The sequence below is a fragment of the Morone saxatilis genome, unplaced genomic scaffold, assembly GCF_004916995.1.
Source record: "Morone saxatilis isolate NCDOM2014 unplaced genomic scaffold, NCSU_SB_2.0 Contig20, whole genome shotgun sequence".
NCBI classification, from domain to species: domain Eukaryota; kingdom Metazoa; phylum Chordata; class Actinopteri; family Moronidae; genus Morone; species Morone saxatilis.
This window is the reverse complement of record NW_023339763.1, coordinates 15,538,634-15,551,576: the sequence shown is the minus strand read 5'-3', so window position 1 is coordinate 15,551,576 and position 12,943 is coordinate 15,538,634. Positions and strand designations below refer to the sequence as shown.

Sequence of the window (12,943 nt, the reverse complement as noted above, 5' to 3'; positions counted from 1 at the left end):
ACAATTACTATATTCATTCATTAATGAAAGCATGCCTCCGCATATTATATTCCATTTCTGCCAATAGATCCTCCTACATGTTACACACTGGAGCGTGCAGTACCTCTTTAAGGGTCTAATAAAAGGCTCCACCAAGTTGCATTATGGAAAGTGTAGTAATAAATGTTATGGTGCTTCTTGTCTCCACACTATGTACAATACAAAGTTACTTTAGCACCACTTTTAGGTTGCCTGGACGTAGCCTACTGCAAGTGAACAGAATTATATAGTTATATAATAATGCAATAGATTCAGCAGTACCTACACTGAGCTCCAGTGCTGCATATTTACCATCATACCCTGCTCAATTCACGCCCAATTAGCTGGATCAGGTGTGCTCAGCCAATTAAGAGTTAATCAAGTGTGGGCAGAGCAGGGAGGGATGGAAAGTTTGATGCAGCGTTGGTTCTCTCCAGGAGCAGCAGTGGGCCCCACTGCTAGGCTACAGGCGCTTTTAATGTGTGCACCCTCACTACGGCATCTTTTACTGCTTGGGAGTGAAAACAACTTATGTCCAGTTTGCTTTGAACGAGGGAGTCCCTTGAATGGTGTCGCCCGCCTGCCTGGCCGCAGAGGGGGAGAGCACGCGTGTGAGCGGGATAGAGAAGACAGAGGAGAGACAGAGAGAAGAAGAGGAGAGAGAGAGAAGAGAGGTGGAAGGCAACACAGAGCTTTCAAGAGCATGTCGCCTCCTGTTGCTGCACCTCACTGTGGGATCTGCTGTCGACCTTTCAGACTGTACACATGAACGCAGAGAGCTTTTTTTATTACGCGTCCAACTCGCTATGTGCGACCCGGAGGCTTGTCGGAGTGAAGTAGTGCAGCGTCTGCTCTGAGTCCGGAGGGGAAAACCGGGCTTGTCTTTGCGGGGATTTTTTGTGACACAACTTGGCAGAGAAGTCGCTTGCCGCCGCCGCAGCCGCTGCTCTTGGAGGAGGAGGAGGAGGAGGAGGTGGTGGTGGTGGTAGTGGTGGTTTGTTCGGAGCTGTTTTGCAGAGAAAGTGTGAAACAAGTGTCAGGAAGAGAGCAACAGATGTTTTTGGTGGATATGCGGCCGGCTGAGGAATGAGAGCAGCAGCGAGGCACCGGCGGCCCTTCCAGCGGTTCTGCTGCTGTGGAGTCGGGCTGGTCGCTGTCATTTGGCTCGCTCAGGTCATCCAGGCACCAGGTGAGACCTTAATATAGACATACAGGCTGCGCGCGCCTGCGTGAGGGCACAATGATTATAATCCTATGGGCATTCTTGGATGTACAATGGGAAATGAATGGAATGTTAATATATAAAACTATCCTGCACATATTGATGAGTAAAGTATGCACAATATTAATCATTGTTGAGTTTTATATATATTTATAGATTTGTGGTGTGTGTGTTCGCTCTGGAGAGAGAAATGCATCTATAATAACGGTTGATATTATTTATTACAACCAAAAACATTAAAGATAATAATAAATGATGAACTGGTATATGGTATGTTGACTTTAAAGAAGACCCATACAAAAAGAAACATTAAAATAGAGAGGAAATTGTAAAGAATATTTTGCCCTTACACAATCTAAAACCCTATGAAACTACTATTGCTCTCAACAAAGAGCTGCATTGGTTAAACTGGTAGAAAATGCAGTATAATCCATGTATTCAGAGCACAACGTGTACTGCTTTGTCTTCATTTGGATCAAAGATCCAATATACTTGCTCTCCTATTCATGAATCTAAAAGTCTTATTTTCTATGGATGTGAATATGAATATATACAATATATATGTCTGCTGTAGGAGAGCCCACTTATACAGTAGACAGGTGCTGCATTCACCATCTGAATGAATTCAAGCAGAGTTAAAGTAGACATTATTGCAACATTTAATTGTCAAAATAAGAAAAAATGCAGGTGCAAGTACAACTCTGATTGCTGTACAGGGTTTTTAAGACAAAGCCTATCCTCAAAGTATCGAAACAGTCCTGCATGCCAGACTGCTGAAGCACTGTTTCAGTTATTTCAATATTGGTTCAGTATTTACTAACGCGACTGATAACCGTCTCCCAGATTCTGTCCTCACTGCGGGAAGGTGACAGTTTGTCGATTACATAAAGCAGACACAAATTGTGGCATGTATAAATCCAATCATTGGGGATAAGTTCATTCATAGGTTACTGCAGATTCACCAGGCACTCACTGGATAGTTCATCTTCATCTCAGAAGAAATACTGTGCATGACTGCGGATGTTAAGGATTCACTTTTGAGGTTTTTTCCTGATCCCTTTATAGACTGCCTGCCCTTTAGCTTTCTGCCTCTTCCCAGGCTGTCACTGTAGCTACAAATGTGTTTTTCATTCACCTGAATAGCTTTTTTTTGTTAAATGTAGATAAATATTAGATAGCTAGTTTAATTTGTATTGGATTATTTACAGTAACTTTCATTTCTTTTAACTCATAAGACATCTGACTGACAAAATCCTGATTTCTTCATTTTCCCATGAGCTGATTCCTCATCAGTCCTCACAGTAAAGTTATTACAATACATCTATAAAAGGACATGCAGTGTAGGGAATACATGATTCATTACAGTTCATGTGCACACTCACTACACTTCTTCCTTATACAGTTATTTTTATACATATATACATACACTTATACACCCAGAAAATAATTCTGCAGTGCATCTTTTAAATTTGGTTGAATATAAACAGCAGAATGGTAATAAGGTTTCATCTGCACATACAAAGAAACAGTGAAACTATAATGTTATGCACCAGTCAGTATCCATTAATTTCCAGAATGAGGTTATCTTTTCTCGGTAATAAGTATAGTCTGAGGTAGACGCTTTAATGTCTCATCTAGCAGCATTGCACCTAAAGGCATCATACACACCACCCCCCCTCCCTCCAGCTCAGTATCCTCTCATCACCTTTGCAGATGTGGTCACACACTGTCACTCACACACTCATCAGCTGCTTCAGCGCTGATGTTTTTTCCTCTGTAAACCTTTGTGCATTATAATGATATGAATGGGTGAACTTTGGTTTTGTTCTATCACAAGTGTTTAATTTACATTTCGGTTTCATCCTAGTTTTGAGTGTCCTGGTGAATGAGCCGTGTCATTAATATTTATACTTCACCTTTAAATTATGAGTGTGCCATCAACCAGAAGAGGTTTTTTGAACTGAGACCAAGGCCGCTCAACTTAAACCATATAAAAGCATGGGGCAGAGCATGTGGTCTGCTGTTTGTAATGGCGACAAGCAGGTTACTCTCACAATACATGGAAAATATTACACATACTGTAGCATCCTAAATACCACTGCTTGTAGAACCATATATGGATGTGCTGATCCACCACTCTCTATCAATATTAGTCTGATTCTGGCAAAAAAACAAAACACTGGATATCAAAAAAATTAGTTACAATCTTAATAACACCACCAGTGTAGTATTATGACAGAGCTGTAAAGGCAACAACCTCCAAGAAGGAAAATTGGCAAAACAAACATCATTGAAAGCAGTGGAGAAGTATGAGGAACTCCATCCAAACAACAACAAAGCAAAGATGATAACTGGTATCGCAGCTGATAAAGTTACCAAATTTGATGAAGAAATTTGAAGATGACCGACCATCTGTGTTTAAGAACATGGGGTTTTGAAGCCTCGCTAGCCAACATTTATCTCCAGGATAGCTGTCCTCCGTCTGTCAGCACACTGGATAGACTGAAGGTTAATATTGATAAAATTAGAGAGTTTTGTGACTCACACAAAAAAAGTTTCCATTATGGCCAAAATAACTGTTTCGGTTTGTTTGTTTTTTGGCCACTTGGGGGGCAGTGCAAACAAGCTGACATATTATAATCTTTTAAAGTTGAAATAGCGAATGTCCTAGCAAACAATTTATTACACATTATTATTTACACATCCAGCAACATAAGTATAATTAGGAGTCATGTTTGTGTCTTCATGATGAATGTAAGTCTAATATTTACTGTACTTTCAGCTATGTTTTTGCTTTTCAATAACTGCTCAGGGAGTATGTGACTGTTTAGCTGCTAGATATTCACCGGCTGGTTTGTCTGCCTGTCATTTGATGCTGGTCGGATTTAAAGTTTATCGCAGCTTTTCTCTCAAGCTGCTGCCTGTTACGACAGGACACAAGGTTGATGAGAGTGGTTAGATGAAACTTTAACAGTGAAACTGTGGACTGGAAAACCCCCCCAAAACTGAGGGGCTGAGGGGAATTCGAGGAGTGAGTTGATAATTCTCTGTAGGTTTGTGACTATGAGCGAGCTCTGTCACATGTATTCATGTGATCCATTGTTAATATAAAATATTGATTATGGTCATTTTTGACTTTGGTGCCCTCCACGTATAGATTGCACCAATTTGGCAAATTTTTCCTACACATACAGTTGTTACAGTGTTAATACAGGAAATGCAGTGGTATCTTTATTGACATGCAGTCAATGCTGTAGTATCAGTATTGGTATCAGAAATAAAAAGTTGAATTGAACCATTGAAGCCATCCCCAAAAAAGGGAAATTTAATGTAGAAACAAAAAAAATGAAGGGAGCGAGATATGACCATTTGTGTGGCCACTTTCGATCACTTAAAGCATCAAAACTGTACATATTGATAACCACAATCAAACTGCAGTCAATATCAACAGGATCAATGGTTTTGGATTAATTTATGGGAGAAAACGTGTTGTATTCATGGAAGAATCCAGCTCTGATTTTAGAGTTTGTTTTTTTTTATTTTGAACTTGGTTCTGTCTACACTCAAATATTTATACAACTGTGGTTTAGATCCCATTTAAGGTCAAATCAAATGTTCATCAGCTCTCTGTTTACTGCAACTTGACACTTACTAAATGTTCAGCCTGAATGTCAGAGTGGAGATCCGGAAGAATGCGCTGTTATCTACATGGAAATGTAGCTCAGAGTGTTGGACTGAACTACCAATATTATTTTTATAAAGTAATATCTAAAGACTCAGGTTTCAGACGCAGCCCATGCTTACCTGCATTGCCACTATTGAGGATTTCACAGTCAGAGACATTTACTACCGCACACTGCAGTCTTTGCTCTGTGGAGGCAGTGAACCTGTTTGGGGTAAGACCTGAGGAAGCCGGTCTGTCCAGTTGATGTGTGATTGACGGGATCAAATGTCTTGTTTCTGTTAAAGAAGGAGGCAACAGTGGTTTGTCTTTCCTGAAGGGAACAGATTATAGTGTATGGCTTTGGGCTTTCATGTTTCAATTAATCATTTCAGGCTTTGTAAAAATCAAGTAGTTGTTATTTAAGGATTTTCAGCACCATTTGGTCCGTGTTCAGCATGTGTTGCAACAAGACATTTTCTTCTTTGCTGCCTTATAGAAATTCTGAATAAATGTCCCAACATAAACACTTGGTTATATGTGACGCAGAGCTTCAGCTTGGAGGTTCCCCACAGTCTGCGTTATTATACTGACGTGGAGAGAGATGAATTATGATTTTTTGTTATTTACACTGAACATTACGGTATTTACACTTACCTTTCTGCACTCAACCAGCGTGTTTATGTTGAGGAATGTGGCAGCAGGATTAAGATATTTCCATACAAACACCGCATTTCATGTGTCCTCCGCTTTCATCACTGATCCTTCTGTAACCTCTTTCCTTTATGTTTACATTTTAGACCTATAGCAGACAGTCCTATCTAGAGAAACAATCACTTTAACAGTAAAGTTCGCTTAAACCACAACGGATCACTAAAATTATAAGCAACTTCAAGGTCAAAGGTCAGGGTCAGAGCGATGACGGTGTTGCTATGTGCATAGAAAGTGTGTAATGTTGTGATCTTTATGTCCAACACATTTTTTGTAATCGTTTTACAGTGAAGGCACGCCGCCTTTAACATTCATAAAAATTAATACACATTTATGAAATTAAAACATTTAAAAAAAAGAGCAAACTAACTATTTGACACAGTAAATGCCATATATTTCATAAGTGTGGCTGTTGTTTAGGCATCTACTAACTAAACTGATCACTTGACGAGAGGCGCCAAGATCTGGGTGGTTTACCACTTCAGCCAAACAGTTTTTTGTTGTTTAGCCTTAGCAACACCAGGACCCTCAGACTTACTGGAAGATAAAAGGTCTGAAAAGGAATCGGCGAGTCTAATTTTTGTAATGACAACTGCCTGGGAGACAAGGAGCACATGTAGATTGAATTTATTAGTACAGTGAATAAGGACTTGCCAAAGTATTATTTAAGGAGTTAATTTATGTTTAAATTAATTAAGTAAATACTGTCAGATCAGCCTAAAGGTTACATAGAAAGTAAGTGCCTTCTTGAATTATGTTTTAGCTTTGTACAAGTAATTTATGCATGTTGTACTTTATTCCTGGGAGACATTGGTTTCTAAATATTAGGGCTGAACCTAAAAACTATGTTAACTAAAGGTTAATGTGTTGATAATGTTTTACATTACCAAGTAATAATTTAGGCTGTATATTGTTAGAAAGTGGTAAAAATCCCTATTACAAGTTCCTAAAGCCCAGTGTAATGTCTTCAATCTGCTTGTTTTGTCCGCAAACAGTGAAACACCCAATCAATTACAATACAATAGAATAGAAAAAAACAGCAAGTGCATATATAGTTGGAACCAGAATTACCTATACAATTAATCAGCTGTCGAAGTTGCTGGTGATTTATTATCCGTCAATCGACTAACCGATTAATCAGCTGACCATTTCGGCACTAAATGTTGCTGTTTGTGCTCCATTCTGTGTTAAACTCATATTGAGTTAATAAAATATGAGTCAAGAAAAGAAATAGAATAACCATTAGGTTTTATTGTTTTCCTCCTTTTTTCTAACAAGACAAAATGTGGTTTCAATGTTGGAGACTTCTCCCAGTTGTAAGTGTGAAAATGGTGCAGAGCCATCTGTGGCAGAAACACATTTGAATTTCATACGAGTCGAGCTCCTCTTGATGCCTCAACATGAAAGCCTTCACGTCTCGTCTCAGCCACGACCGCTGCCCTTGTGAAATGGGCTCATTGAGCTGCAAGGTACAAAGGGAAACTACAGCGCCTGGCAATCACGAAATGCATCACACACAGACACTAAGCTGCCTCATAAATAAGAGGACAGTATGTAATAAGTACCTCACTATCTTCTTGGCGTTTGTTGGAAAGATCTCTGTGGGTGGTGGTGGAGGATGTCTGTATTTTTTTCCTGTTGGAGAGGTGATGAGACGGAGCTATCTGTGGGGAGTTCCTCAGCTGTCGCCGTAGTGTAGCCATAAAGCTAAAACCCACACAGAGAAGAGCTATCGAGGAATGAAATACAGAGCAGAAATACACACCATAAAGATTTCAGTGCTGATGGCTGTAGACAGCTGACGGCAGCATGGACTGAATTACTGAGTATGCTGCTATCTCCCAGAGCCAGAAACATGAAACTACAGTCTGTTGGGTCCTCGCTTGAGTCAAGAATAACTCTGGAGACAATTACTACTTCGGGGGTGGGGGGGGAGTGGCAGTAACAATACTTCAAGTGCTAATTTTTTTATTTGAAACTCAAACTATCAATACAAGAAATAGATTATTTGGTTACTATTGTTTAGTCAGGGGTTCTTTGAACAGATTTATTTTCTGAAAAGAAGAACTGAAACAATTATTCAATAAAGCATAATCTTAGTACTCGGTTAGTTGGTAAACTGAAAATTAATCTACAACAATTTGGATTAATTGTTTGTTTCCAATATTTGAGAATTTTCTGTTTTACATTGTTGGTCAGACAAAAGAAGTGTTAAGACCCCTTTTTAACCTTGGGCTCTTTGAAACTTTGATGGACGTTTTTCTAATTTTTCCATATTTTATTAAGACTGCAACTCATGTTCTTGGTTAACTGGTTAATCATGTGATCTACACAGTTGTGAAAAATTCCCATCACTATTTACTAAAATTAATTTGATGTCTTCAAATGTCGTGTTTTGTCTGACACACTGTCCAAAACCTGAAAACGTTCAGTTTACTTTTATACAGACAAAGAAAAGTAGCAAATTGTTCAATTGAGGCAACCTGGAACTATGTAGGTTTGGCATTTCAATGTCTGACATGATAAATGTATTATCAAAATAGTGCCCGATTATTTTTCTCTTGATTGTCTAATATTTTATTGAGTAAACAATTAACAGAACAATAATCCACATTACTAACCAATAATATAAACCCTTGTTAGTCCAGCCCTGAATCAAAGTGCACAGGTTTGGAGCACATGAGGTCTTTCAAGTGTTTTGCACAGAGATGACTCTGGTGTTGTTTTGTTACAGAGACTGAGTCTTCTGGGCTTCGGCCAGGCGTGAACGATGGGACGCTGCAATGGACTCGCAAGCTGATGCAGGAGAAGTCAGACAACCAGAGCCTGGATCAGCCCCGAGCAGGTGAGTCACTCTTCTGTACCTGGATAGAGATAGAGCCGTCTGTTCCTCCAGGTCAGACCAGCAGACTCTCCCAGACTCAGTCTTCCTCATCGTTGAGTAGAGGAGTCGGCAGTATGGATACTATCTTCTATCACAGTGACACGTGTAATATTATATCACATATTGATATGTATCAACACTGAGAAAACTGAACAGGAACGTCTGTTTGTTTTTTTTACTTGGACGGATGAAAACAATTCATCACATTGATGCAACCAGAGATTTTACAGTCATATTGTCTGAGGGTATACACCAGTGTATTAGTTACACCTCGCTAAAGCTAATTTAGTCAAATACATCAGTTGTGCAATAAGTCCTCCCTTCATGAAGAGACAGATTAATCCTAATGATCATTTTAGAGACTGCAGTTTGTGGTGTGTGTTGAACTGTATTGAATTACACAGAGAGGTGTGGTGGACAAAAGAACAGAAACACCTATCAGTACATAATATTGTTATATTGCCCATACCTAGTTCGATGGCTACAGTATTTGTAATTACACCCAACAAGACCTGCACGGTTTTTATCATGTTGGTAAAGGAGATTTTAATCAGAAGTGGTTTTAGCAATGTTTATACATGCATGCGTGCGGTGTATGCGGGTAAGCAGGGTAGGCGGAGTGTACCAGAGATTTCTACCTCACCCCTGCAGGTGAACTGAAAGCTCATGCGGACAATTGCGGACAGCATTGTGTTGGTTGTTAGCAGTGTGTAGTCAGCGGACGAGTCAGGAGACGGACGGAGCACATAAGAAGAGGCTGCCAGGGTGAACGTCAGATTAGATTTTCTACGATAGTCTGTCTTTAGCAGATGCCAATTTACTTTCCTTTTGCTTCCTGGATCTGGTTGCGCCCTGAGTAGTCAGGAGACAGATTCAAACTGCTCTTCATGAAATTGTTACTGAGACACACAGCCAGTCGACGGCCATAATCAGACCTCTGTTTCTCTGGTTCCCAGGCTGATTAGCTGGCTGGCTGACATGAGCTACATTCATCACAGCTGACAGTTTTATTATTAAAAATTCACATCAGAGTGGAAATCTCTTTATTGTTGCGTGGGGAGAATAGCACTGAGTAGATAAAATAACACGGCTGCACAATAAAAAATCTCCTGCCTTTCTGACAGAATACCATTCTGCATCTTCAGATCATTTCCATTAACTCTAGTGCTGCGCTAATATTAGACTGTCAGTCACAATGATGTATAGTATGCAAACTGCACAGCCATTGTGGAAGGCTGAGCACGAAATTTCAGGCTTATTGTAACAGAAATGTATGCAAATCAAGTTATGCTAATAATATACCATGCAAATTGCCTGTTCAGACCACACTCCTAAATACCACCTGAAGCCTTCTCTGCTGAGTGTGTGCAACCTGAAAATATACACACACAATGAATCGTTTCAAGCTTTTAATAGTAGATTTGAGTGAAACATGCTTTCTTGACATCTCCTGCATGCAAGGATGTCTGCATGTGGAAGCAAAACACGCAGTCTTAGAGACTTCCCAGCACCTTCCAAATATAGTTGGGAAAGAGCAGCATGTCAGGGCATTATAATTTATTTGCAAAATGTTTACACAATGTACATCTGGCACCGGCTGTTCTTCCGTTCGTAAGGTTCGACTTTAACATGTTTTTACTAAATAGTGCACCAAGACGTTTATTTTAGAGGTGTAGCCTAGGCTTCAAGCTACACACACTCATGGTTATTATCTGCTGTATGATCATACATTTTTTGTTTTAACAGGACAGCACATCTCAAATCTGTAAGCCTTTAAAATCTTAAATAAATATATATACACTCCTGGGTCCTCATAGTGGTATCTGGAGAAATAAAGCTCAGTGACATTACGCACAGTTCACATATTACAGGCCCCTGACTGTCCCGCTGTCTACCACACATCCTCTTCTGTGATATTACATTAGAGGAGGTGTTTTTTTCCACACTTGAGAGTCAGTGTCTCTCTCTACCACTGCTCCATTTGCTCTACACAGCTATTTGTGTTTGGCTACCTGATAACACACTTAACCTTTATTGAATTCCTCGTTTGCGGAACAGATCTCCCTCATTATCTCTTGCAAAGACACAAGTGTACTGCGGCGTAGATGCTTCACTGTGGTAATACACTGGAGACAGGCAGGCGAACAAAAGGCTGGACAGGTAGTATTAGGACACACCAGTGAGCGCGGCTCCAGGCTCGGGTTGCCGCCCTCTTCCTCAGCAGGCCGTCTGACAGTGATTGCATAATCTGTAGTGTGATTAAAAAGCCTGCCCTGGACCTCAGGGGATATTATCTTAGGGATTGCACAGTAACGTCCAGCCCCAGGCTCTTCCGTCTCTCTTTTCATCCCTCCACTGCTTAACAAGATGGAGACGGTGCGACCCGCCTTCAGCTGACAAGCCTTCAGAGACTGTTGTTGCTAGGCAACTGAATGCTAAATTTTGAAACCCAGACAATTCTGTCTTTCAAGCATTAAAAGTGCAAAGCAAGGAACTAAAAATAGACTGTGAGGAGAGGGGTGGGGGGTGAATCCAAATGATGTAAATGAAGTAAATGGCTCATACTGTGTGTGTCCTCGAGGCTTGTTATGTTGTTTATTTTGGCAAGTGACAGTCAGCTGAGAATAGTATTTTTCCACAGCCATATTTGCAGGGTTTTTATGGGAACGAGTTGAGAAAGAAAAGAAAGAAAAAGCTGGCAGATAATGTAACAGAAACTGACTTCAAATGGACTTTTATTAGGGTAGTCAGATTATGGATGCAACACAAAGCAAAGAGCAGTTAGTGCTCACTCCCTGCCCACAAAACTCAACATTTAAGGAATAAAAGGCAGAGATTATGGCTGAGTAAGAGGCTTAAAAGTCTTATTGTCATTAAAGAGAGGATGTTTCACCATTTCCTCTGACTTTACCTTTTATTTCCTCAGCTACCAAGCTGATGGAGATGATCAAGGTGAGATATAAAGCTACGCCCAGCAGCTTTTTTTGTTCGCCTCTGTCACAACAGTGTAACACGATGTTTAGTGTTTTTATTGATAGGCGAGGTGGTTGGTGTGGTTTAAAGGCCCCGTTGTCGTTTCATCAGCGTTGCATTCAAACTGCCTCAAAGGAGAGCAAATCAAAGAACAAATGCATAATTGAATTTACATTACACACCTGGATGAAATATTTATTTTTTCATTCCTCATGAAAAATGCAGGCTTGTTGCAGAGCTCTGTGCGTGTGCGCGAGTGCTCGATACTCCAGTGCTGGTTTGGTTGATGCATGATATGACTTTACTCGGCGTGCCAGTCGATACCGTAGCTTGACTCCAGGACAACCTGCAGACTCTCGGATCAATAACATTATTCTGTACCGCCCACTGCCCCTTCAATCAGCTACACTGAAGGCAGCCCTGCAGCAGATTGACTCATAGAGAGCTCAGCCCCTCACATCAGCGCTGGTTTCACTTCTAATGCCTTATGAAGAATTTGCTTGGCATTGACCTGATACTTTAAGATTTAATCTGCTGCAAAGGCTTTATTGATCTGGGCTCAGATAAAATACAAATATAGAAAAGGATCTGTCACCTGTACTCTGTACAACACTTTGTAACCATGAAACACATTTCAGTTAAAGAAAAGACATAAAATTGGCCTTATTTGATAGAACTAATATAAATGCTGCATTTGCTATTTAGACTTCAGACTAGGATTGTTATCTGTCTTTATTATATGATCACATTTACAACAAAATAAAGCGCTAACTGTTAAATGCCTTTTGAAATAGGCAACCGTATAATTGCTATATATGTTGAAGTGGACTCAACTAAAAGCTAATAAACTTTTATATAGCAGACATCTTGTGTGTTGAGGCTAAAAGCAGATGCATTAGGCTGAATTTACACTTTGCTTCTTGACAAACAGTGTCTCATTTTAACATGTGCCTGCTGGCTTTTATAATGCTGCAGAGTTAATATATAAAATTGTGGTTCACTGACTTATTCTTCTTTATTCTTTTATTTACTGAATCTTTTCATAACAAAGTTCAACAAAGCAAACAAACAACTGATAATTGTTGTCATATCTGCTAGTTAACAGATAGACAATTAGTGAAAACCTCACATATAAAATCAAGATTTACAAGAAAAGCAATCAAAAGGCAAAAAGGCCCAAATTATGTTTCATTTATTGTTCTCCCTGACTAAGATTTAAAAAAAGTAAATAATATTAAACTTTAATCCACATTATATTAAACACATTTAATAATGTTTCTGAAGATTCATTGTTGAAATGGCGTCAGTTATCTAATCTTCCACACAAACTGGGGCAGGATAAGGTAAGCACGTATGGCTAGCGTAACTCAAAGACCACAGGCAGTCATAGAGGGCCCACTACTCTGTTTCCTAAAATTCAATTTAAGAGAGTCATAAAACTACCCAATATATATTGAAATGTAACCCCTGTATC

At 39.6% G+C, this 12,943-nt stretch overlaps 1 protein-coding gene across 1 annotated transcript in view; it reads left to right on the top strand.

The window, feature by feature from the left end:
• Positions 1–692: 692 nt before the first annotated feature.
• Positions 693–12,943, top strand: part of LOC118331958 (sodium/potassium/calcium exchanger 3) — a 25,757-nt gene continuing 13,506 nt past the window's right edge. The window contains exons 1-2 of the mRNA XM_035667062.1: positions 693–1,207; positions 8,347–8,457. Of these exons, the coding sequence (XP_035522955.1) occupies positions 1,105–1,207; positions 8,347–8,457 (214 nt within the window). The 5' untranslated portion in view covers positions 693–1,104. The remainder of the gene's footprint in view (positions 1,208–8,346; positions 8,458–12,943) is intronic.